This window comes from Haliotis rufescens, unplaced genomic scaffold, assembly GCF_023055435.1.
Source record: "Haliotis rufescens isolate VD_foot unplaced genomic scaffold, xgHalRufe1.0.p SCAF_3, whole genome shotgun sequence".
NCBI lineage: Eukaryota > Metazoa > Mollusca > Gastropoda > Lepetellida > Haliotidae > Haliotis > Haliotis rufescens.
In genome coordinates this window covers 36,507,229-36,535,078 of record NW_025964001.1, presented here as the reverse complement: position 1 = coordinate 36,535,078, position 27,850 = coordinate 36,507,229, and the positions used below count along the sequence as shown (strand labels likewise).

Genomic DNA, 27,850 nt, shown 5'->3' with positions numbered 1-27,850 from the left:
GGGACAGTGATGACTCTATGTTGAAAGTATGGGAGTTATGATCACCTTAGGGCTGTGACAGTCATAAGTCTATGTTAAAGTATGAGTGTTATGATCACATTAGGGCTGTGACAGTCATAAGTCTATGTTAAAGTATGGAAGTTATGATCACCTTAGGGCTGTGACAGTCATAAGTCTATGTTAAAGTATGAGTGTTATGATCACATTAGGGCTGTGACAGTCATAAGTCTATGTTAAAGTATGGGAGTTATGATCACCTTAGGGCTGGGACAGTGATGACTCTATGTTTAAAGTATGGGAGTTATGATCACCTTAGGGCTGGGACAGTGATGACTCTATGTTGAAAGTATGGAAGTTATGATCACCTTAGGGCTGTGACAGTCATAAGTCTATGTTAAAGTATGAGTGTTATGATCACCTTAGGGCTGTGACAGTCATAAGTCTATGTTAAAGTATGGAAGTTATGATCACATTAGGGCTGTGACAGTCTTAAGTCTATGTTAAAGTATGGGAGTTAGGATCACCTTAGGGCTGTGGCAGTCATAAGTCTATGTTAAAGTAGGGGAGCTATGATCACCTTAGGGCTGTGAAAGTCATAAGTCTATGTTAAAGTATGGGAGTTATGATCACCTTAGGGCTGTGACAGTCATAAGTCTGAGTGTCATGATCACCTCAGGGCTGTGACAGTCTTAAGTCTATGTTAAAGTATGAGTGTTATGATCACCTCAGGGCTGTGACAGTCATAAGTCTATGTTAAAGTAGGGGAGCTATGATCACCTTAGGGCTGTGAAAGTCATAAGTCTATGTTAAAGTATGGGAGTTATGATCACCTTAGGGCTGCGACAGTCATAAGTCTGAGTGTCATGATCACCTCAGGGCTGTGACAGTCATAAGTCTATGTTAAAGTATGGAAGTTATGATCACCGTAGGGCTGTGACAGTCTTAAGTCTATGTTAAAGTATGGGAGTTAGGATCACATTAGGGCTGTGACAGTCATAAGTCTATGTTAAAGTAGGGGAGCTTTGATCACCTTAGGGCTGTGGCAGTCATAAGTCTATGTTAAAGTATGGGAGTTATGATCACCTTAGGGCTGTGACTGTCATAAGTCTGAGTGTTATGATCACCTTAGGGCTGTGACAGTCATAAGTCTGTGTTTAAAGTAGGGGAGTTAGGATCTCTTCAGCGCTACGGTCGCTTTGTGGAACGGCCCAGGACTGCTTGATTCATTGTGTGTGATATAAGTATTAATATTGTGTATCACTCATGTGTAAGCTCTTTGTGCATTTTGGTAGGGCTGGTTGGTTGGTTGTTTTACGCCACACTCAGCAACATTCCAGCTATATGACGGCTGTCTGTAAATAATCGAGCCTGGGCCAGACAATCCAGTGATTGACATCATGAGCATGGATCCACGCAATTGGGATCGATGACATGCATCAACCAAGTCAGTGAGCCTGACCACCCGATCCCGTTAGTCGCCTCTTATAACAAGCATAATCTACATTTTGAAACTAATCTCACACTATGTGAACCCATGCACAGTAGATGTGGGCCGGTCGGGTAGCCTAGTGGTTGAAGCGTTCGCTCGTCACGCCGAAGATTCCCGACATGGGTACAATGTGTGAAGCCCATTTTTGGTGCTGGAATATTGCTCAAACCGGCGTAAAACCATACTCACTCACTCACAATAGATGATATTAACTTTCTTCTCTCTCTTGTCTCCATGCGTGTATTTAAGTGTCAGTTTACACCAGTGGACAAAATGTAGATATGCAACACTGACCGGCCCGTAAAACTCTTATTACCCATTAACGTCTTCTCACAATTTCCCACCTTGTTCTCAGCCATCAATAGGAAGCTATATATACAGATAACCTAAATATAGTGAACCTATTCACAGCGCCCTTGGCCTGTTTACAAGCTCTCACTGGAAACCGCTCATGTGGAACCCTTAAAGATTCTGCCTTAATTATAACATGCATTGAACCCTGTAGTTCGACCGTGACGAAGTTATCCACGTCCACCGCCTCCAGCTGTTATAGGGGGTTGTCAGCTCGCTGCAGGCTCCCAACACTTTGGGTACGAGGCACAACGTACACCGGTCAAAGTCCACTTTCTATAACCCTGCACCCAGGCAGACAAGCAGACGTAACCAACCACCCGCGGGAGGAGACTTAACTCGCCCTCAACTCTCTTCACAACTGATTACATTTCCAAAACCTAAACGTAAGTATGTAATATGTATGTAATATTCAGCTTAATGTTCATGGCAATGACTTCCCGTAAACGCTGGTGCCAACACAATAGTAATCATAGTAAAGTTGCAGCTTTGCACGAACCACACGAACCCAAGCAGCTCGCAGTATCTGTAAGGGATTCTCGCTGTTTAGGCCAAAAATGTTATTTACATTCGCGTTTCGTTGAGTGTAGCCACGGACCTAAATAACCCGTGGTAACATTCTTATTTAGGCCGTGATGGGGACTTTTGTTAATGCAATGTATGCTATGGAATATATTCACGTGGGCGTTGTTTGGATATGATTTCGCTGTTGGCACTCTTTGGACGACATGTATGCATTACACAGTACAAAAGTCTCCGGATAGAAGGTTCACGAATTGATTCTTGTTAACTAGCAGTATGCTGTAACGCCTGGATGGATTTTATACGCCTTCCAGTCTTTTCCTCTTCACAATTCAGCTGCTGATCACATCCTTGGGCTATTCCTAAACATAAACACAGCCCAGCATCGACAACTTTCCCGCATACCTAGACTAACATCTAGTCTCTGAAATGAACATACCGTACAGAAAAAAGACAGTTGTTCAGTTATCTTAATAAAAATATAATAAAAGGGAGACCAGTGACTCTCTTCATTTTCAGATACTGCAGTAATCTAGACTTGCCAAACATTATAGTCTTGCATGGGCTGTATTTGATATATATTTGTATCAGGGTCTGTAAGACCGCATACCCTAATGCCCCCTCCCTGCCCCCTGTTCACCACGGCCGAGTTTCGGTTGAATTCTGCAGCCAGATGTCTTCTAAATGCCATTCAAAGACTTGGGCAGCCAGATGTTTGTCGTCGTACTGCTCTGCTCTCGCGAGAACACAAGCATAACTATGTTATTTTACCCGCCCATGACACACGGCGTGTACATTGGTTTTGTAATACATTCAACCGTAACCCCTCAGCGTAATCTCTCCGCGATTGTGTAGAGTATTGTATGTACATGTACTGTATAAATCTGACGCGCTTAATCGATCGAGGCATTGAAACTCTTGTGTAGTATAGAAATATTTCCATGATTAAACTAACGGTCTAAATTTATTGCAATTGTACATCATACCATTAGAATTAAATCTGAAACGTAGCCGCCATTACCATCATCGTTTTTATCGCTTTATAATCATCATAAATATATTTATAGTAGTGATTTGAGTGTAAAGCATTAGATTTATAAGTGCCGTTGACATATACCGTTGTGTTCAGGGGATTGTAATTGTTGCAGGAATTTAAACGCATTTTGTTAGAAATATGAATGTACAACGGTAATAAAATATCTTTACAGAACAGCTGCATGAGCTGATCAAATTCTTACCAGCGTATAATATAACAGACTATAAAATAGATCTATGTTATGGTCTCTGTAATGTTGTAATATCAACTCAAGTAATGTGCGACCCCCCCCCCCCCCCGATTCAAAATATATATAGGTGGTGAGAGGGATTATAGCTAAACGTTTTCCAGCACTATAACTCATAACTGTAATATATGTTCTCAATAAAAACAAGGCATCTGCCAAAACGCATATAGCAAATGTTAACACTTTCTTAGTAAAGTACAGATTCCAGTACTTTTTTTTCTGGGGGGGGGGGGGGTGGTGAGACTCATCTGGGATGATTCGAACCCACACTGTCAGAGTGGGGCACCTAATCGCCAGCAATCTGACCCACTCAGCCACCGAGGCTTCTAAACGCAGATTTTCGAGGATTTGGGGCATAGCACTTATAACTGTTCACTTCTCATCACAAAATTCACATCCCCTTTCCCCAAAAAAGATTGCACGCTCCTGTATAAACTTAGCATATAGGTCAGTGATCTATAGTAGCATGATGTCACAACAGAGCAAACAGTGCAATTTCTTAACAATAACGTTCTATTGTCAAACATACTACACTTCAACCATTACCAAACTTCAGTGGGTAAGCGCCACAGTGTTTGTACGGCTCGATGACAACACACACCAGGACGTGAGATTATCGCACACAGCTAACCATTATCACCCTCTAGCTAAATACTTTAAGTCTTAATCAGAATGTGGCATAACTTTGTTTAGTAACGATCAAAAGACGACTTAGCCTACGACAAGGGAGGGCGATCAGCTGAGCTAGGCAACGCCTCCATGTTGATCGGCCTGACAGGCAATTAACGTCTACTCCAGGTGGATGTGTTTCTGCCGACAAACACCGCTAATGGATGCTGAAGCATGTGTAATATATTACGTAATTTGTATTGGCGATAATTGGCCGATGGGTAAGAATTGAATTGAATTGGGTAAGTAAATTGGTTAATTACATATTCAGTTAAAACAAGGTTCCAAAGGGCGAAATCACAAACATGGTGTACATTAATGATTTAGTTAAATCCCTGTCAAATATAATTCGACTTTTGCTGACTATACATCTACCGGCGTTGCTGTATCGTGAGTAGAAGTTATACACAAATGCCTTAGCAGTGATTCAACTACACTAGAAGACGCGCTTCAGATAAGGCTAGTATAGTTCAATCCTAGCAAAATGATATATGATGTTTAGTCTCCGTAACTTAGCCCATGTACCTGATTTAATTTTCTACTATCAGTACTTAGATACACAGAAACATGTTGGCGTAGTATTGTCCGATGGTGTTAAAAGTCATGTACATGGTGTGGAAAAAATCAACATCTAAAAACTTGAGATGTACTTCTTATAAAGGCGCTGTTGAACACAGACCAAATATACGCCCTATTTTGGAATATGTATTTGGGATGGTTGTGAAGAGTAAACCGGTAGACTGGAGATGGTAGAATTAGAAGCAGCAAGGATCGCTACAGGTCTTCCAACATTTACTTCTAAAGCTAGTTTATGTCATATAGTATGTTTCATAATAGACGCAGACAGAAATAGCTTTGTACATTCTACAATGTTTTTTAACAACAATGTTCCTGATTAGTTTCTTCAACAAATGAAACGTTCACTAATTATAACCTACGAATCAAATTCGATTCCAGATTTAAAACTATTACCAGTTGTCAAAATCGTTAATTTATGATATCAAAACAAAACAAAACAACCCTCCTACCGTAATATTAAATGACCGGTCCCATATAGCGCCAGGGTTTTTAGTCTACGTTAATGAAAGCGAGAGTTGTGCGACAGTAGTACAGCCTTTATATAGCTGTGTGCAACGGGACCCAGTGAATACTAGTTTGTAAGTTTATTTGCACATGCATATGTCTTACGTATATTTGCTTGAATGTTGACACACGTAAGCCGCGCGTACGTGCCATCTGAAATACGCTTGTATATGTCAACATAATTTCCAAGGCCAATAAATATTTTCATATAACATTTTTTTTTACGGTATATCATTAGACCGTGTGAAGGTCTCGTACCTTAAATGAACGATATAATTTAATTGATATTTGATTAACCATTGATATAAGTTAACGTTTTAACTCACTTGAACCTGAGGTACATGCGACTGATGTCACGGAGTATTGTCCGTCGTGAACTTTAGACGCTTAGACAAGTTGTATTTCCTTAAGTCGTGTGTATTTTGAGGCACGGGTGGCCCAGTCGTCTAGGGCGCCACGAATCACTATGAAGAGGTGCGCCCTTCAGACACGTCAGAAACCTACAATCGTGGGTTCGAATCCCAGTTCGTCCCGTGTCTAGGTTTGTAAGTCCCTTCCTCTTTATTTATTAATCATATTTTGATTTATTTTGACAGTTTTGTGACCTTGATCGTCTCACATTCAAATCTACATACAGTCAATCACCGTTGTGTCGATAACTTCTAGTTATCCGAGATTCGACACAATCGAAAATGAACTTAGGATACATTTACCGTTTTGCATGAAGAATGGATAACACGAAACATATTCGACAAACAAACAACGACAAAATAATTTAAATCTCGACTTATCTGAGTACAAGTTTTGGGACTGGAAAACGACCTCGAGACAACCATTACTTCGACACATCCGATTCGACATTCAGATGTCAAATAATGATGAATAAAGAAGGAATATGCAGGGTCAAACTTTAATTCGAGACAACCGTAATTTCTACACAACATTGTTGGACTGTATATAGCGTTGGAAACATGAATACAATTCAGGTGATCGACGCAATCTACTCAATGTTTATGTGTTACACGAGTTCATGAACGTAGATCAACACAAACATACAAACAATTTACGTTTGTTGTTTTGATAATTAGGAAGAGCAATGGGACTGGCTGTGCAATATGTGCTCCGACCGAGTTGTTTCAATTTCCACTTTGCAGCCTGAGGTCTTTATGTAACCTGTTCTCTCAAGTCTGGGTGTCATTCGACATTGTCCCAGTGACCTGATTTTTGGATAGCAATCACAAAACTTGGCCGAATTACGTTAAGCATTACTATTGGCTGATAACCAACATAGCCTCGAGACATTCTCCTTGATAACACCGATAATTAATCAGTGCAGACCCGCCTATAGGTATATCTGTGGCATGTTATAGTGGTAAAACAAAGTATACTCGAAGTCAATGTTAACGCACCGTGATACAAGATATCATGACTTTATTATCTTTGTTTGAACTGATTGCTTCCAGTCCTAAAAGTATTCGACCTAGTCTAGGGCTATACCTATAATAAACTACGACCAAGTCCACAACAATACCTATAGTAAACTACGACCAAGTCTACAACCATACCTATAGTAAACTACGACCAAGTCTACAACCATACCTATAGTACACTACGACCAAGTCTACAACTATACCTATAATAAACTACGACCAAGTCTACAGCTATACCTATAGTAAACTACGACCAAGTCTACAGCTATACCTATAGTAAACTACGACCAAGTCTACAGATATGCCTATAGTAAACTACGACCAAGTCTACAGCTATACCTATAGTAAACTACGACCAAGTCTACAGCTATACCTATAGTAAACTACGACCAAGTCCACAACAATACCTATAGTAATTACGTGATAAGAACACTTGCTTATACCTGACATCGAAATGAATTCTCTTTTGGAATAACCCATAGTATTCTGCATAAAACCTGTCATGCCGTTTTAAAACATGTCTCTTGGCCAATGTAATATCGGTTCTTGAAGCTTTGCGTACCATCTCACTTATTTCTGGGATAGCGTCCTTATTGCCAATGTTGCCTTTTAAATAATGATGCGTTGCACAATGACATATGACATATGACATTAATGTATTATTTCCTTTGTTTGGCATATGAAGTGAATGTCATCGTTTGAACAGTTTATATTATGCTAAAAGTCAACAAGTGAAGCTTAATCCGAAATGGATGCTCTACCATTCTCTTTGAGAGTGCCATCCTTGGACATACTTGCTTAGATTGAAACTTCTTTTCTTCTCTTTTGCTTGTTCGGCGTATCATAAATCTGTTGCATCCATATACACAGAGAGTGAATATATGAGCGAAGGTTTTGACCATGTCCCCTTTTTTCTTTAAAAAATAAAAAAAATAATTTTTTTTTACGTCACTTTATTTAACATGGGGCACCCACTATCTTGGACAGGAGCCTCTATTTATAACAGGGATCCACATATCCGGAGAGTGAACCTGTTTTGTGAATGTTTTGTTCATGTCTCCAATTTCTTTACAAAAAGAAATAAATCTTTTCTTACATCATTTATTATTATTTGTTAGAGGGATGTCTGAAATAAAAAGATAATTGTTAAAAAAACTTGCACTGACAGCCCTGGTAGTTAGACAAACAACCGCCGAGAGTTCATGTACTTTCACCGCGTATAGTCCAACTTGAGAGATATGGCCCAGACACGTATACATGGACCTAGCGCTAAGTAGGACTCGGGTACGCGTTTATAGTTGTAAAGTGTCGTTCCCATAACCTCCCCAAAATAACTGCACCTTTCAGTGACGTTTTTTTCTATCTTTTTCGGCCGTGGTGCTGCAGCTGCGAATATTACCATGTACTGTGATTAACGATGCGTTATGTGATATCCAAACACCAACTTTAAAATGCATCCACCTTGTTGTTGAAGGGGAATGAAAACATAAAACTAAATTTGTGAGCTACACTGAAAGAAAAACCTGATCGACTTGAAGAGAGAACTTGTAAAACAATCGCGCAACCTAGTCAACTATCTCTGACGATCCACTGACTTCAGATGATCGTAAAAGTTGGAAACACGTGATACACCTGTGACGTCATCCCATTGTTCTGTACAGTACTTGAACTCAATCAAGTTGAAAGCCGGGAGCGAGTTTGAATATATACTGACGGAAAAGAGTAACTGTGCTTCATATATAGTGTTGTAAATGTTATGTTATTTATAAAAAATATAATATAACAACATAATATTTTGTCATTTGTCTGATCAATGTTTTATCATAACTAATTCTTTGACAAAACCCATACCTGGTGACAGGAGACAGAGTGACACGCCCCAAAAGAGTACTGAGTAGTGAACTCCACCTTTCTCAAAGCAGAACAGTGGTTGGGGCACGGGTGGCCCAGGCGTCTAAGGCGCGCGATTCGATGTGCAGTAGTTGCGTCCCTTGGGCACGCCAGAAACCTATGATTGTGGGTTCGAATCCCGGTTCGTCCCGATTATGTTTCTAGGTTGGTCAGCACCATACCTGTGCTCGTGGGTTTCACCGAAGTGGTAAACAACCTAGGCCTGCATCACTTTGGGCTTTCCTCCCACATTAAGCCGACACGCCGCGATATAACTCGAATACTGTTAAAAGCGGCGTTGAACCCAACTCACTCACTCACTGAACAGTGGTGATCCTAAATTGAGCGACCATTAAGCCTGTCCAAGGTGAAGTGATGCATGATACTTTATGACGATGTCGATCCAACAGTCAAATGGGACTTTTCGTTTCTACCCAGCTAGGGACAAGTCAATTTGACGCGTGGGTTTGTTAATTTGACTGATGTACACTGTAAATATGTGCTTAGAAGATAAACATGTATATATTTAGGAATATGTTTAAATGCTAAACGGACATTTGGTGTGTTCTATATTAAACACACGAAATGAGCTATCGTCTCACAGCCTAAACAACACCTATACACCTACAGGACTCACAACGAACTTAGATTTCATACGTGGTACAGCCCCCCCCCCCCCCCCCCCCCCCCACACACACACACACACACACCCCCACCCCACGTGTCTACATATTCATGCATGGTACAGACATACCTTCACAACACGTGCCTACACAGCCGAGAAGATGTCATTGTTGAGATACCCAAATCAATATCTGACCATAACGGGACAAGGACTCTCGATAGACAGCCGATGGGAGCGAAGTTCACACATATCCAAACCCCCTGGTGACTTGTCTCGTATCTGTATCTATCAGTCCCACCGACGACGTCGCAGCAGCAGGCGTGATAGCGCCCCCGGTAAGAACCTTTAACGCTACTCCACAGATCTTGTGGATAAAACGCTATGCACCGGGGATTTGTTGTTGGTTGTTGTGTTGATGTTATTAGCTAAACCACTGTTGTGAATAGTTACAGCCGGACATCTCAATAGGTGCTGAGTACCGTTGTTATAACATACTGCAGGATTGTGTTTATTGTTTGTATGTTTTTGGTTTGGGATGCGTAAACCTGTGTTTACTTTAATTCATGTTATCCCTTTGTTTGCGTGCCGTTATAAAGCTTCCGCCATTAAGATTAGTGCCATCCCGCCATTCTTCGCATGCATGCACATACCTCCCCCGATCGATGAACCTTCATGGGGAGTGTTCTCGCTGCCAGACTCTCGCTGGTGATTTTTATGTCAGGTACAGAGTGGAGCTACCTTGTGACAGGATTAGTTGAGTATTTGGACCACGGTCCCTGGTTATATGTGTCATGCAGTTTAGGCTAGACTAACATCTAGTCTCTGAAATGAACATATTTTACAGATATAAACAGTTGTAAAATTATAGTTATGAAATATAATAAAAAGAGAACCCAGAGAGTCTTGTCATTTTCAGATACTGGAGTAATCTAGACTTGCCAAATATTGCAAGGGCGGGATTGGATATATTTTTTTCAGGCCCAAAAGTAGGCTTACGAAAACAAATGTATTAACTCCTGAAGACATGAAACGTTCCATATGGATAACTCAGTATTGCTGATCTCCACAGAACGTCTTGTCCCGTAAGCGTAAGATGATGAAGAAAGAAGCAGCCTTGAAACGTCGTGACGGACAATGTTGTTCTCCGCTACTGCCTCAATGTTAACTTTAAAAAAATTGCAAGTAATTTCATGGCATTTGTTTGGCTTACAAAGCCCTTTCTGCGTTTAGTTTTTCATAAACGGAAAAAACCCAGTGATGTCCATGACCCTGTGCGGACTACTGTTTCCGGATTGGCTGTTACAGGGTGGGCGGAATTTGGGTTGCATAATATTGCTGAAGGACGTCACCGATTTCGTTTTGTTGTCTACAAGCTTTTGTGTCAGTGATTTAACAAACAGGCAGAAAATAAATAAATGAATAATAAAAATATAAATGTACATTGAAACTTCAGTGTTTTTTTTAAATGAGGTTAACTAGCTGTGCACACTTGCGTAAATTAGCGTCTCTACATTGGTTTTTACGTATATGCATCCATAAAACGCAATGCACCTTATAAGTAAATATTTATGTAACTTTATTTAACATAACTTCCAAATTTTCCCAATTACAATGGGTTACTATCAAAGTGATCTTAACGCTACGATCATCGTAAGTCTGTTACATCCAAGGAGTTACGACATACGCAGAACCAAGATCGCTTTGTGAAACCGGACCGAACACGTCACGAGACCCTTTCTATGACGTCATACTATTGTTTCGATAGACACTTCGTGAATGCTTATTACCAAAGGGAACATGCAAAGGCAATATGTGAAATATGTAAGAATTACAACGCAGAGGGCTACACGGCATTTTGTCTACGAAATGGCATTGGTGTGCTTGTAAAGGCAAGCGTGGGTCTGACGGTAATACTAGATATTTCATTCTTAACCACAGCATATATTATCATGAAGAATTTCATACCAATGTGTTACGTAATAAGAAACCGCCTCCGTGGTCTAGTGGTGGAGCGTCCACCCGGAGAGCTGAAGGTCCGGGTTTCGATCCCCGGCCGCATCCTACCATCGTTAAAAGATGGTACTTGTTGTTACCCTGCCTGGCACTCGACAAACGGGGCTAACTAAAACAAGGACTGGTCTGCTCGAAGTCAGTATACTGTGTCTGAGTGGGGTATTCATGTTAAACTGCGGCATGGTAAACTCTATTTCACCTGACCTACTGAATAAGATACTTGAAATTGTAAAGTAAACCTGACGTTATAAGTTACATGAATTTTAATGTCATTATTGTATATTCTCATCCCTGATATTATATATTTTTGTTTTTATTGTAGGATATATTATAATGGTAGTAAACGATTGTAATGGAATTGTTTGTCGTTCTGGTATTTCTGGACGCTCTCTCCTGGTGTAAAATATTTATTTTTCTGAATATATTTAAGTAAATAAAATGTGTTATTATAGAAATATATGAAAAAACCCGTTGTCGTTTAAACTATGCACCCAAAAATTCCGATCATTTGTAGAAATTATTTGCAGTATAATGTACCTTATCATTAACCCAGTGTCAAATCATATAACATAAGGATTCGGGTTGTCAAAAGTTTATCTGGGGTGAAAGTCATCATTGGACTCTGGACAGAGGAAGACATCGTATGTCTCTCACTCCTACTGGCCCCGTTAGGCGACATAGATGACTAATTTGACCTTGACCTTATTCTAAGACGAATTGTTACATCCTTGTGGCACTATATCTGCCATCCGTTTCTTTCACGTTTACGTTTTGTATAAATAATGAAGCTACACGTTACAAAGACTCGAGGGGGTCTTGTTGCCCAAAACCGTATTACCTCTTAAAGTCACGCTAAACATAGTGTTTCCGTCATACACCCGCCGTGTAGCAGAGACATGGTCCATGTACCAAAAACGATCTTAGCACGAAGACAATCTCAACCCCCATACTTCAACATATGCTGAGGTCGCTTTGTTGAACATGGGTCCTGTGTTTTTAAGATACCTTGGTTATATTCTACCAAATGTTTTACCTGACGCCTATTTTTCTCACCAGCGTCCATTTGGGGAAATACGTTATGTTTTATGTTAGGGCGAATTCATCAACCTTTAAAATGTTTTGTACATGTACCTCGCCATGCGCTGCAGGCTGAGACGTTTCATATATGAGGGGTCTTGTCAAAGAAGTAATTCATTTTTTCATCTGCTTCACTGCTCCCTGTAAATAATTGAGCACAGGCAAGACAGACCCGTGGTTGATCGCACGACCGACTAACGTCTTAGAGGAATGATGACACTCACCAATTAGGTCACACACACTGTAAATAAGAGCCCGCTGTTACGATAGGAATGCGTTTGTTTGGTTGTTGTTTAACGCCGCACGCAGCAATGTTGCAGCTATATGACGGCGGTCTGTAATTAATCGAATCTGGAACAGACAATCCAGTGATTGACATCATGAGCATCGATCCACACAATTTGGATACGATGACTTGCATCAACTAAATCAGTGAACCCGACCACCTGATCCCGGTAGTCGCCTTTTGAGGCAAAATGGGTTGCTGAATACCTATTCTAACCCGGATCATCATGGGTGCGATAGGAAGGTGATACCTGGGACTTTAAACCATGCATGTTCATCGGGTAAAATATGATGTTGAGTAAGATTTTCGGTTGTGATGATCAGCTGTTTGGGGCTCCCTAACTTATCGGGCTGAATTAGGGCAGTATACACCGGAATAGTGATTTTACTATGAAAAACGAAATATGAAAAATCCACATATTGGGCTACACTGGAGATTTGCTAAACCAGCTTGTTTTTAACCCCCCAAAATAACAAAATAACTTCATTTCACTTTTGACATGATCTTTATCAACATCTTGGAGCATGTGTTTCAAAGATGACGTATCTTGGCGTTTCGTGGAACGTATTATAACCTTGTCGCATTATTTGCCCAAAGGCAAAGTTAACCTAAATGTTTTCAAGATGTGCATAAAAGTGACATTATTTTTAATTTCAGATAAATTACTACAATGAGGTCGTGTACCGCTCGTGCGATCTCCCGCTGTCTGAGGGATGGATCTCGCCTCCCCCTCCCGGCGACCGCTCGGGTCCTTCAGTCACCCAAAGGGTCCGTCTGCCCGTCTTGTAGCAGGGTGACCCAAGCTTCAGGGCGGGTAACTCTGGGAGCGAGGCCGTTCAGCTCACTTATCTCCCCTGACAACATCGTCCGAAGCCCCTTCCCCGATGAGGACATACCCAATGTGAACTTCGCTCAGTATGTGTTGGAGATGATGCAGCCATATGCCAAACTCACAGCAACGGTGAGTAGCTATCACATTTCTATTTCTAAAAAAATCGCACGAGACAAACCAGTGGTTGATATTATGAACACCTTCTCATGCCGTCGGAGTACAATGATGCGCCATCAACCACTGAGCCCCCTATCATGGTCACTACCCATTTATTCGACAAATTATTGGGACTGAGGGGTTCTTTGTATGTTGTTTATGTTAATCTGCATACGCAACTCTCAACTATATAACCATGTCCTACCCATACCCAGTTGTTGATATCGTGGTAAAGGTATACTAACACCTGTAACTAAACTTCGCTTTGAAAAAATATATAATTTGAAATTTGTAAACCATTTCCAAATTTAATTTTTTTTTAAGCTTAAAAGTTGCAACCTTAGTAAAGATGGATTTCATGAACATACTTTGGGAAAATGTGAAAACAATATATCCAATGGTTTCTGAGACCTTTTCTATTTTTGAAATGCATTTTATGTTTGAATTTCTACTCAAGCCATTCCTGAGCATTTATCAAATTGAATGACATTTGAATTTTTGTTTTGAATTAAATCGAAAGATATTTATTGATTAAAAATAGTAAAAAACATGACGACCTTTTTTTAAATCCCATCTTCCCGAGGCAAGGGAGTTAACTGAAAGTCCAGTTTCCACCCTTACCGAACAAGGCTTGACAATTCCTGAGTTATATTTTGGCTGGACTAACGAGTCTATGCACTGAGTCCAATCCAAATCGCGTAATGAACTAGACATCCGGTTCGTAAACAACATGGATTTCAAAGCGCAGATTTCGACTGACAGCAGGATTTGATAAGCACGTGTACCGTCAACTGGGCGTCGACAGATACTTTTCAAATCGTTTCATGTGTCTTATCAAGGTGCTCAAGAGATTTGATGCAATTCGGGAGGTAAGGCCCGTTTTATTATGGCGCCGTGCTTTTTGTTTGTTTTGAGAACGTTAAAAGGGGACGAATATTAGTTGGAAAGATGTAAGCAAACTTTGAAAAGAAACATTACTTTGTTCTCACACTTGCACAGTATTATGTGTACATGCGAAATACACAAATAATTAAGAAAATATATCTTAAAAGATTCCTAACTGTAAATGATTACACTAAAGACGTTTGTGCCAGTCGGGCACGATGGCCAAAGGGAGCCAATGCCTATGATATGAGTATTTGTTACAGAGATGAAAACAATTTTTCTAAATGAAACCATATCTTTGTCTCACACATGTATAATGGTATGTGTACATACGAAATGCATAAATCATGAAAATGGCTATAACATTTTTTAATGTAAGTTATTACACTTAACACGTTTCTGTTAGCCGGGCTCAATGAGCAAAGGGAGTCAAGCTCTGTCATGGGTCAGGCGGGAAACTTTGACCCGGTTTCCGTTTGGCGAGGTATGGACACTTTTGTACAGCGTGAATACTTGCCGTGCCTTGCTACTGGAGTAAACATACAGTATCCTAAGCATTAGGAAGGGAACACTCACTGAGAAATGAATAAAGGTTATAAAAATAACACACATACGTTTTGGGTTTCAATTTTAACAATATCTGCATTTGTCTCCTCTGATCTAGTTCTATTAGATTATATTACAACAAAGCAACTATTACTTTGAACATGTTTGTGATTAAATATTATTAATAACTTTACCAATGTAGATATACAAAACATGTTTTATGCCACTCTGCCCATTGTGTCACTGTTATAATTGTTCGTTCAATTCTAGACAATGCAACAATGTTGCTAACATGTGTGTGGCAACAAAATAATTTGTATGCCATTCAATTCAGTTAACATTTTTAACATTTTAGACATTTATCATAAATGCCACTATGATTGTGTTAATTCCTCTTGTTCCTCGAAAATACAGTAACACAATGTATATTACAAAGTATATTTTGTATATTACATATGTATTTTAATTCAAATGTGTTATTTTCTCATTCCTGACCTGAAGGTACCACATGCAAATTACAATTTATTTCACCTTCATGGTTACACACGTGCGCTTTCTGAAAGTATAAGTACTTGCATCGTTGGGCAGGAATGCTACAAAATGTCGACGTGTTGATCCTCTTGATCAAAGTTATCCTGTTACAATATATATCTTGATTATCGATCAAATCGTCTTGACTGGGCGCCGCCATTTTGTTTGAAGCAAATGCAAATGATATGAGAGGTGGATTCACAATTGGTCAATTGGAGGGACATAGACATAACTCGTAATAGCCCCTGGTGGCGCGACGATGAAGCTAAGGAATTCCAGCCGACTTCACCTCCCCGGGGCAAGGGATTAACTGACTGTGAAAGTCCATTTTCCACCCTTGCCGAACTAGGCTGGTATTTCTGGGCTCGATCGTAGCCTCATACAAAATGGCGGCGGCCAGTCAAGACGATCTTATCGATAATCAAAATCTATGTTGTAATATAACCGGTCTAACTACGCGAAGTGCATCAAATCACGTGAGCACGTAAGATATGGAAAATATCTGTTGACGCCGAGTTGGCGGTACACATGTTTAGCAACTCGGATGTCGATTTCGTCACGCGATTTTGATTGCGGTGAGTGAGTGAGTTAAAGTTTAACGTCGCATCGGCATTATTTCAGCCATATAGCGACGAGACCAAGTTAATAGTTTCACAAGTTATATTTAAAAACAATTTATGGAACAACATATTTGAGCTTCTATTTTTAAAACAAGATTTTGATTGGACTCGTTAGTCCAGCCAAAGTATAACTCCATAATTCCAGCCCAGATAGGCAAGGCTGGAAACTGGTCTTTTGTAGTCAGTTAACTCCCTTGCCTCGGACAGATATGAAATCCAAGATGGTCGCAAAAATGGCCGACGAAAAAAATGGGACCAATGGGTTCCTTGAACCTTTGAATTAATAAAAAACAATCAAACTTGAGCGCAAAAACAGCAAAAGTTCAACATGCCCTATCACTATACTCTCGGAGAGTGGAAGAAAAAGACGTTAAAAGGTGGTACTTGTTGTTACCGTGGCTGTTGCTCGGTATTAACGGAATAAATCAAGGAGTGGTCGGCTAGGAGTCCGTATACTGTGTTTTTGAGTGGGGTATCCATGTTAAACTGGCGCAAGTCCGCACTGGTACCAGCAGCCACATGCACACACGTTCATGCACGCCACTATGTGAGGGACACACTCTTAAAGGCGATGTTAAACCCCATTTCACCTCACCCAACCATTATCACACAAATTCTCATTTTTCTCTGCTGTTCATACAGGTCGATGTTCCCACAGGCCGCAGTTACACATACACGGAGCTACAAGAGGCAGCCATCAAGGTGGCTAGCGCCATCACTCGGCTCGGCTATACTAAGGGCGACGTCATTGCCATCTTCAGCGCCAACGTTCCGGAATACTGTATACTTATCCTGGCAGCTGCATGGTGTGGCATTGTCGTCACTCCGGCAAACCCCGCGTATACTGCAGGTGCGTCACGTGATCATAGCTCGAGAGCCAAGTGTTGAACTTTCTACGTCCACCTGGCTATTTCCTGCCATGAATCATGCTGCCTTATAAATGATTAAACTGTGTTGAGCGATGGAGACGGTTCTCGGTTTAAGCTGTTTTTTTTATTCAAACATATTTATTAAAATGTTAGATTTGATTGGGAAAAAGCACATCTTGTTTACTGGACCAGAAATACATCATCCATAATCATAATCATCATCACAAACATAAAATCGAAAATCAAATATAGCAGAAGATAAGGAGCTTTATGTCTGAATAAATCGATGACATCATCAATTTAATTGAATCTTTGACTTGCAATAATATATTTTGAACTGCTCTATATAAAAGAACTTCATTACACTTTCCGAAAAGTTTCCATTGCCATATGTGAGTATGATTCTACGCCGCTTTTAGCATTATTCCAGCAATATCACGGCCGGGGACACCAGAAATGGGCTTCGCACATTGTACTCATGTGGGGAATCGAACCCGGGCCTTCGGCGCGACGAACGAACGCTTTAACCACTGGGCTACCCCACCACATTGTATCAATTTAATCTATAGAACTGGAAGTGTTTGATGGGTAATTTATGAGTAATCTGGCAAGCATGTCGAACCTGGACCAGACAAACCATTACTTGATCAGTGATGGAGGTACGATCCACACCTCCAGAAAACGAGGGATGAGCCACAGCTTCAGGTCTTTCCTGTTGGTCATTTGTCACACTGTACTATTCATACCGAGAAGCCTTATTGACCACCCGATACCCATTAAGCTTGATACACACACAAGGTAGTATTCTGTCACGAGCTACAGCACTGGCATGTCTACTCTTTGCAGGTGACCACACCGTTCCCATGAGTATAAACTGAAACACTTTAAAAACGTATTGTGAGTTTTGAGTCTTGATAAGCAATGTTGCACGCCTCCAGGCCTCACAACCACCTACCCATTTCTTTGTTTTCTGTCAGTTCGCTAAAAAATATTTCCCAAATCCCACTTTGCGTTTTCAGTGTGTCCCAACCAGAATTTTCAACAATTTACTTTACAAATGACTCATTTATATTGTCGTCTGTGCTGCAGGCGAGTTAGCCCGCCAGTTGGAGATGTCGAAGGCTAGGGCTGTCTTCACCATCGCCCCTCTTCTCCCAACAGTCAAAGAAGCGCTGTCATCATCACCCATCCTACAGAAAACAGTCAAAGTATGTACATGTCGTGTATGATCTAAATATCACTGGTAAGGCGCACTCGCATGACACCAATACCTTAACACCACCAAGGTACGGATTGTATCGATACTAAGGTGGTACTAGCTTTAGCGTATATTTTTCAAAATGACTACTGAAAAAAATTAAACAGAATGCGTGCTGTTTTTCCCCCATTTCTCTTGCTAGAGGGCGGTCGGGTAGCCTAGTGGTTAAAGCGTTCGCTCGTCACGCCGAAGACCCGGGTTCGATTCCCGACATGGGTACAATGTGTGAAGCCCATTTCTGGTGTCCCCCGCCGTGATATTGCTGGAATATTGCTAAAAGCGGCGTAAAACCATACTCACTCACTCTTGCTAGAGACATGCCTGTTATAACACGTACCTGATGTAAATATACCTCTTATACTCAGGAAACTTAAGTAAGTTCAAATGTCTCTTCGTTGAACCACGTCTTACAGATGGACCTTCTCCTTTGGAACTAAAGCTGTTTGTGTATTTGACCAAGAGCCACGTGATGGCCTGGTGCTGAAATACATAGCTTTTATACTATCTCGTATCAGGAAAAATAATCTTTTCAAGACCCGTGGCACGTGGCACACGAGTCTCAAATCAAGCTAAGGGAAGTAACGTTGGTCGCGGAGAGTAGGTGGATGGATCCCGATGTTCGGCAGCTTGACTCCTGAGAGTTTCTAGTGCTTCGACCCTGCCCCACACAAAAGCACATTTTACATGCGATGTCTGTTTAGGGAAGTGACTTTGTTCGAACTATGCGTCTGTTCACCCAGCAGTTATCATCAAGACCCTCGTTATTCAATTAAGAATCTCATACCTTAACTCTGATTCCTCATCCCTTTCTTTATCAGGACCTGTTTGCTTTGGGTGAAGCTGAGGGTTGTCGACCCGTGTCGGAACTCATGAAGGACGACGGGGCAGCGTTGCCTCAAAACGTCAACGTCAACCCCAAGGACGACGTGCTCTTACTCCCCTTTTCAAGTGGCACCACCGGCCTTCCTAAAGGCGTCATGTTGACGCACCACAACTGTGTAGCCAACCTCAAGCAGATCAGGTGTGTGTGTGTGTGTGTGTGTGTGTGTGTGTGTGTGTGTGTGCATGTGCGTGTGCGTGCGCGTGCGCGTACGAGCGTGCGTACAAAAGGTATACATGTATAGGTGTCGTTTTTAGATAACTTTAACAAAATATACGATAGTTCCGGCAGTTTCGATTTAGCTGGCATAGAGTATTAACTGAACCGATATATGGAAACATAAACAGTGTAACCTAAATTCAATCGGAATGAATACAATTTTGTCTTTGTTTGTGACTATACATGAAGTAAATAAATAAGTCGGCAGCTTAATGGCAGTATTGATACCGATAATTCGTTCGTTCGTTCGTTCGTATAGGTGTTGAACGCATGATCAACCTTCCTGTTACATCGTTATGAACTGATTATTTCTACAGTTACAATATATGCCAGATACTAGTTTACCAAAGGTTGCTTTACTACTATTCCCTTCATATCACAGTGGGTTTTCACATATTACGCGAATGTTTGGGAATCGAACCTGGGTCTTTAACTACGAGGCTACCCCGCCGTCTCTGTGTTCGACAAAAAACCAGGATCAGATACAATATCTATTACGGTATGGGGGCCGTTCCTTGTCGAGTTATTACTTCTTCATAGAGCATTATTACCGCCATACGATTTGGAGGGACGTATATAAAATTGGTATAAATCTATTATACTTTCTTGCAGAAAACCACTGACGGTAGACCAAGGCAACGACAACTTCATAGGCGTGCTGCCATTTTATCACATATACGGCATGATACCCGTCCAGTTTGGCGCGCTGCAAGATGGCGCCACTCTCTACACAATGCCTCGTTTTGATCCTGAAATGTTCCTGACGACACTACAAAAACACAAGGTACAACAACAACGAATCAAGTCTTTACTCATGGGAATAGCCTTAACCCTTTCGTCTAAAAGACCCCGTGCATGTTAACAGATAGGTGCAAAGTACTCCTTTCATGATACCCCAGACAGCGTGGATTATAGTACCTGTACCAACACATTGCGTTAAAAACAACATTAACGTTTTCCAAGAGAAATATATAGCCTCATATTCCATTAGAGGATGAGATATTAGTATCTAAAGGAAGAGAACAAATAAAAACAATAAAACTAAATAAACTCTGGCATCTCATATCGAGGTCCATGGGTTGAAACGTTCCATTACCCATATCGCAACAATATATGACAATATATTTTCTGTTAATTACCCGCCGTGGGAGGGCAGACATATTGCCAAAAGTGGCGTACAACACTTCTAATGCACTCATATCCAGAAGCTTGAGCAACATAATCCGCGCTTGAACATCATAATCCGTTCAATTTTCTTACGACCTAAGTTAAAGGACCCCTCTCCGAAACGTGTATTATGTGTACCCTATCATGCACCCATTTCATTAAAGGAGGACTTTGCTCGGGCAAACCATTCAAGGTGTAAAACTGACATGTCCATTATTCCACAGATTAGTATTCTTCACGTGGTGCCTCCCATAGTTCTCTTCCTTGCCAAACATCCGGTTGTCTCAAAGTTTGACCTTTCCAACCTGAAGTATGTCATTTGTGGAGCCGCGCCGCTTGGAGAAGGTTTGACAAGCGAGTTCCAGAACAGGTTGAAGGCCCCTGTGTATCAAGGTGAGTTGTCTCTACTCCACATGGCTGCTTTTGTGACTGAATGACTGAACCAATCAAATGCATTTATGTAAATTGGGGATTCAGAAAATACTACTTCCGGTAATGCCATCGCCGACACGAGACAGTTGCCCAGTTTGACACGGGGTTCTGGCGTGCGCGAGAGTTGGCACAGGTTCGTGGTGCAGAGTCACTCTTTAGCAAAGTTGTCTTTGAATAAATTCCCAATATACGTGCTTATGTTACTGTTCAATTTCCTTGGTAGTTCGTTGCATCTTATCAACGCATCTCAATCGATTTATCACATTTGCAAAGAAGAACCTGATCAATAGTTGGAGTAACCTTGTATGAAACTACTTTCCTGTGACTTACGTCATAAGTCTCCCGTGTTTCGTTTTCGGGGTAGGCCAAACTTGACACGATGACGAGACGTTTCAACTCCCCTTAACAAAATGACATAATTTGAGGGGAACACAGAATTAAACATTATTGGTCACTTTTGCCTTAAACGTGTTAACTGCACATGTTTGCGCCAAACTTTCTGCCCCCCGTTTCTTTAACATGTTAACTGTATATGTTTGCTCGTGGGTACAATGTGTGAAGCCCATTTCTGGTGTACCCCGCCATGATATTGCTGGAGTATTGCTAAAGGCGGCGTAAAACCATACTCACTCACGCACTCAAACGTGTCGGCCAGTTTTGTTATTAACGAGTTACCTGTATATTTCAGGGTACGGCTTGACGGAGGCATCCCCTGTGATCAACGTTGATACTGCACCAGGTCAACCCGGGTCTATTGGCCACGTGGTCCCAAACACCACGGTGAAGGTAAGACATTACCCAGCATTCACCTGTATGTGAATCGATTCGGAGTGGTCCGGAAATGAGATAGAGCAGCAGTACAACTCAGACATGCCTTTTTCTTGAGGAATGAGCGAGTTTGGTTTAACGCGGCTTTGAACAGTCTGTTAAATCACGGCGTGTCGGCTAAGTGGGAGAAAAGTCCAAAGTGATGCACGTCTTGGACGTTTCCGATTTGATGAAGGGTATGGTAATGGCAAACCAAGAATATTGGATTCGAACCAACGATCATATGGTTCTGGCACGCATAAGGGAAGTAACTCTGCACACCGGATGGTCTAGTCTTATATGTATGGATAATCAGTGCCTCTGCTGTTTTGCAAAACATGTTATAAATGATTATTTCGTTAAAACGGATACATTGAAGGCGTTTGGTATTTCTGTGAAATATCAGAGAGCCACTGGTACAGATATAACAACAAATACGTTTTTACCATTACTGAATTTCCATCTTGTCCATGACTGAGGCTGTATATCAACAGTCTGTTGACGTCCTTGCAAGACCCACATCATCTGAGGCCGTTCCCTGTTACTCACTCTGACAATGGCTTATATTAATTCTATACCAAGATTTTTTATGTATACCTTCCATTTACGTAAATTGTTTATGAGCTACAGCATTATATATCCTTGACCCTCGAGCTCTATCTTTCATTGAATATTCAAATGTGCCAAGTATTGTTATGATAGTCAAACTAAATATTTAGCTTGTCCGCCCGATGGGATTATTATACAACACAACACATCAACACATTCGCCGTTTAGAACCATGATACAATAACATTATTCAATTCATTTTGTGTGACCCAAATGTAAAATTGTGTATGTCATATTTCATTAAGGAATGTTGATAATTATTTTGTTACAAATGAAATGTTTAAGAGATTTCGAATGATTCTTTATAAATCTAAAGAGAACTAAGTTCAAGTTCTTAGATTTTAGAGACGTGTTAAATCATGAATTATTTGATAGGTATGACTTAGTTGATGGATGACAATGTGGAGATAATTTATGGATAAGGATCTATACCGAAACGTCGCCTTTACAGTAAATAAAGAAGTTGTTATCTAAACTGTCTCTACTTTGTCATGTTAAATCATGTTTTTATCATCCACGAATATTTGAAAAAGAAATAATCAAATTCTCATTAAATTTAGATCTTTTACTCCGTCCGAATTATTTCGATATATTGAAATAAATCACAAATTACCGTATATCCTTGAATACACGTCTGCCTTGAATAAACGACTGGCTATTCAATGACCTTCTGAAATAAACATACACTGGGCGTTCATTCAAGGGTTTACGGTAGCCGTACTGACTGGCTAGTTCTCGGGAACATTGCAAGGTGACTTTAACTTGTCTTTCCTCTGCTCAAAGATCCAGTGTCCGGAAACAGGCAAAACCCTGGGCAAAGGCGAGCTAGGCGAATACTGTGCGAAAGGCCCGCAGATGATGAAGGGCTACCTGAACGACCCTGACTCCACCGCGGCCATGTTGGACAAGAACGGGTGGCTGCACACCGGGGATCTCGGGTACTTGCAGGAGGATGGTCGGGTGGTTATCGAGGACAGACTCAAGGAACTTATTAAATACAAGGGCTTCCAGGTGAGGTAGCATTCATCGTCACCACTCGCCCGTTTCCGTAACAAAGACATATACAGCGACATGCAAGTCGCTATCGGTTTGTCCCGAAATGACACGAGCAGTCACGAAAGAGGATCAGACATTCGTGTGCACTCGGCTTATTTCGTTACGATATTAGAGGAGGATGTGAGGAAATGGGGTTTAACGTCGCGTCCAAGATTATTACACTTATATAGCGACGTGCATGCACGTGTGTGTGTGGCTGCTTGTAGTAGTCCGGACTGATGCCGATTTATAGTGCTAGCACACTGAGATACCATGCCGCAGTTTAACATGAATACCACACTCAGACACAGTATACTGACTCCGAGCCGACCAGTCCTTGTTTTAGCCCCTAAATGCCGAGCGCCAGACAGGGTAACAACAAGAACCATCTTCAAACGTCTTTTGGTAGGACGCGGCCGGGGATCGAACCCCGGACCTTCCGCTCTCTTGGCGGACGCTCTACCACTAGACCACGGAGGCGGTCTTACGATATGAGACCTCGTACAGGAAGGGACACCTTATTTCACAGTAAACCGCATATTGTCTTATTTCCTCACATATAGTACGTACTAAATGACGGCCTTTACTCCATGGTTAATAGACATTTTGTATACAATTTGATATCGAACTAAATTATAGCGTCACATGATGGAGGTCAGGCTCGCTGACTTGGTTAATTTCATGTCATCGGTTCCAAATTGTGTGGATCGATGCTAATGATGTCAATCACTGGTTTGTCTGGTCCACACTTGATTATTGACAGACCAACGTCATATGGCTTGAATGGTAGAGTGCGGCGTTAAACAATAAACATAAAAACAGAACAAAAACTTATTTGGAATAATTCTGCAGGTGCCCCCAGCGGAACTAGAAGCGTTTCTACTGACCCACCCAGGCGTACAGGATGTGGGGGTGATTGGTGTGCCAGAGGAGGGGGTAGGGGAGCTCCCCCGCGCATACGTCGTCAAGAAGCCAGACTCTCCTGTCAGCAAGGAGGAAATCGCCAAATTTGTTGAAGGTAAGCAATAATTTATTATTTTGAAGGTAATACCGCAATTATAATACTGTTACTTGAACTTCAACCAACATTCAAATACTAACTAAACGCCCATCGAAAATGCTTTCCTTACCACAATTACGAGCACCTACTTTGGCCGTGTTGACATAAAAAACGTCAGACATCCTTAAAACAGATCCCCATCTGATGTTTTCTTAGCACAGTTGCGCATCCCGTAAGAAGTAATGAATAATTATCATATTCGTTCAAAAAACACTTTCAAAAAAAAAGATTGATTACTCACTTATAAACAATATTTAATGAAAGAACACATATTTTTATAAACATAATATAAAATGGAAAGCGATGAAACCCATCAAAGATAATGTAAACTGTTTATCTTCCCACAGACAATATGGCGTCGTACAAGAGCTTACGAGGAGGCGTGGAGTTCATCGAGGAGATTCCGAAATCCCCCAGCGGGAAAATTCTCAGGCGCGTGTTGAAGGATAATCTCTCAGGGTAGACTGACGGACAGATCTCAACATAACATTGCCTGAACGTTGTTGTACCTTTTGTTGACATACCAACGGAACCAACGTCAAACGTTGGATGGAGTCTTGCACTGAAACGAGAGACCTTTTGAAGAGGATTTTAGTATCATCGTCGGGGGTGACAATGTTTGTATGCAACCACCACGTTAAGATGTGGTTGTTAGCACGGGCGTTGCTGTGTTACTATATTTTAGTGCAGAGTTGAGATACTTGGTGTCTTGGTACAGTTGTTCGTTTCAACTCTTTCAGTCTGCTTGTTCAGCCTAGCTGATATACACAATGATTTATAACATTCATATGTGTTAAATATTATAGCACCTTTTTATGTGTCGGTACTTAGTACTGTTTTAGTATAGAAACACTTTGGACTCAAGAATAAACAAGTCCTTACTCAACGGAAAATGGTCTTTGCCAGTATTATCAAGTCAGTAGGCCGACATTTTCGATCATGATTTTCGATGCCACTATACGCAGCTGCGCAGTGGGAGCTTATATTTTACAGGCGCTTCATATATTCAGTTTGATACTTCTAAAATACAGGTGTTTGCAATGTGTTCCTTCATAATAACATGGTGTATTCTGGTAGTAATCTAGCTCTACGATCAAGATAACATATCTCAGGGGTCTATTATAAGGCATATTTTAGTGGTTGTGTCTATTGTGTATAACGGAGAAGCGAAAACACATTAGACAACGCTCATAATGCCATTCTGCTGGGCAAAAGAAAGTTACACCTCTGTTTGATGGTGACTAAAAACGAAACAAGAAACGGTAATTCGATGGTGACGTGTCTTATACGGGTATCATTGTTGTGTTTTGGCCTTTTCAGCCCAGTAACGTTTTTTTAACGTTTGTAATGTTTTGGTCAAATCCAATTTTATGTGTATACTTTCTTTAACCTGGTAGTTTAAATGTTATATCATTTTTAATTCCCTTCTTATAGTTAATAACGGCGTTCTAACATCTAACCTGATAGTTTTATCATGTTTCTTGTATTGTTACATGTTGTATTATGATATATAGAGATGTCAATATGACGTTAAGAGGCAAACTACAATGAAGTTAATTTTAAGTAATAAACTTTACATCGTTTCCAAACGTCTGTTGTCTCGTGTGGTGCCAATCTCATTAAAATCTGACCTTAATGATGGCACAGATATGAGGGCATCCCATTACAGGTCACACATGAACGTCCTCTCAGGAACTCTGACCGACCATTGAGATATCTAACAGGAAATCGACAATAGCCAATCAGAAAGAAGCTTTCTCGAGTTTACGGCACTTGAGTCAAACTGGCGACTTCAATTCCAGACTACGCTTTGAAAAATATTTGAACAAAGTTCTCGATTCAAAATTTGAAAACTTAATAAAATAAAATTCTTGAATGTCTATTTCGCCGAGACTGTATTGCAATACTTCCCGGGGGATATGGAAAGTCTCTTCCATTTCAAATGTTTATCTCATTGAAGCAAGAGATTGACGATGATTTTGAAGGAATCAGTGGAACAGCCCGTAATTGTCGTTCAGAATGCCTCATGTTAAACCTTTCAAGGTTGCATGGTTAAACCTCCGTGATATTGCTGGAATATTCCTAAAAGCGGCGTAAAACCATCTCGAAAGAAATTTTCTGATTGGACGGATGAAAGGTCGTTCTGACGTGACCTCAGCCTGGTTCCCTGGGTATGCTCCGCTTACGCGGAGTAAAATAAAAAGCTTCAGCCACTGTACCGATGGAAATCGTGGCCACATTACCCAATAGACTACCGCCTGTGCCTTCACTTCAGATGAACATACATGGTTGTACCATGTCACACTTTGATCTGAGAGAGAGAGAGAGAGAGAGAGAGAGAGGTATGGCCTACGAGACACTAGGTATAAAATCATAGACACATATACAGGCACACTTACGAACATGCATACATGCATATCCTCATCGACACTGAACATAAACATTACAAGTCTAATATTAATGACAAGCAAAAATTCTACTATTCGCAAGCATGATGGCATGCATGTAGAAAAGCGCACACAGAATTATATGATTGTCAAGCGCCTTTGGAACATTTTATCAATTAATTTACAAAGAGACCCTGGTGTAGCTAGTGTCAAGATGGCTTGAACCCTCTATTACATCGTTGTAACCCAAGTATGGCTAGTTTGAGATTGCTTCATTCTTGGTAACATTCTTCGACCCATAACATTCTTTTGTAACCTTCAATGAATCGTCGATGGTCTCGTGTAATGTTTCCAGATGAGCCCAGATGTTCTGGATAGGCATTGGCGTGTCTGGAGACGAAATATTAGAGGTGGGTCTGTAATGATATGGACCGGGATGTCTTTGACTGCCAGAACGCCACTGCATATTGTCAATGGAAGGACCTCTGGATAGTACTACCGAGACATCATACTGGCGCCAATAGTTGCGCCCGACTGGTCCACGTTTTTTTCTTTCAAGACAATAACGCTCGTACCCACCGTGCACGCATTGCAAATGGGCAAAACATCACCAGAATGCAATGGTTAGCGCGTCTGGGACATGATCGGGAGACGTGTACGCCGACGTCAAAGGTCACCCGCTACGTTTGCCGAACTGAGCCAGGCGCTGCAGGATGGTTGGGCAAGACTCCCTCAAACTGTCATTCGGAGATTGATTCTGTATAAACGAATGCTTGACCAATGGTGGGCGCATGACCCATTGTTGATCACGTCATCTCAAACGTTTGAATTTTTTATTG

The 27,850-nt window shown here is 41.0% G+C and overlaps 1 protein-coding gene across 3 annotated transcripts; it reads left to right on the top strand.

Moving 5' to 3' along the window:
- The first annotated feature begins 1,917 nt into the window (after positions 1 to 1,917).
- On the top strand, positions 1,918 to 26,207 carry LOC124119068 (4-coumarate--CoA ligase-like). Of its 3 annotated transcripts, none has more exons than XM_046481465.2 (11): positions 1,918 to 2,226; positions 13,376 to 13,679; positions 16,931 to 17,138; positions 18,247 to 18,365; positions 19,234 to 19,436; positions 20,127 to 20,298; positions 20,906 to 21,074; positions 21,802 to 21,899; positions 23,313 to 23,540; positions 24,417 to 24,582; positions 24,972 to 26,207. In XM_046481465.2, the coding sequence occupies exons 2-11, from the start codon at positions 13,389 to 13,391 to the stop codon at positions 25,085 to 25,087; spliced, it is 1,770 nt and encodes a 589-aa protein (XP_046337421.2). In that variant the 5' UTR covers positions 1,918 to 2,226; positions 13,376 to 13,388; the 3' UTR covers positions 25,088 to 26,207. The 3 variants fall into 3 exon arrangements, with proteins under 3 accessions (XP_046337421.2, XP_046337438.2, XP_046337429.2); XM_046481482.2 differs by lacking the exon at positions 1,918 to 2,226 and adding an exon at positions 9,564 to 9,677; XM_046481473.2 differs by lacking the exon at positions 1,918 to 2,226 and adding an exon at positions 11,122 to 11,249.
- The last annotated feature ends 1,643 nt before the right edge of the window (positions 26,208 to 27,850 follow it).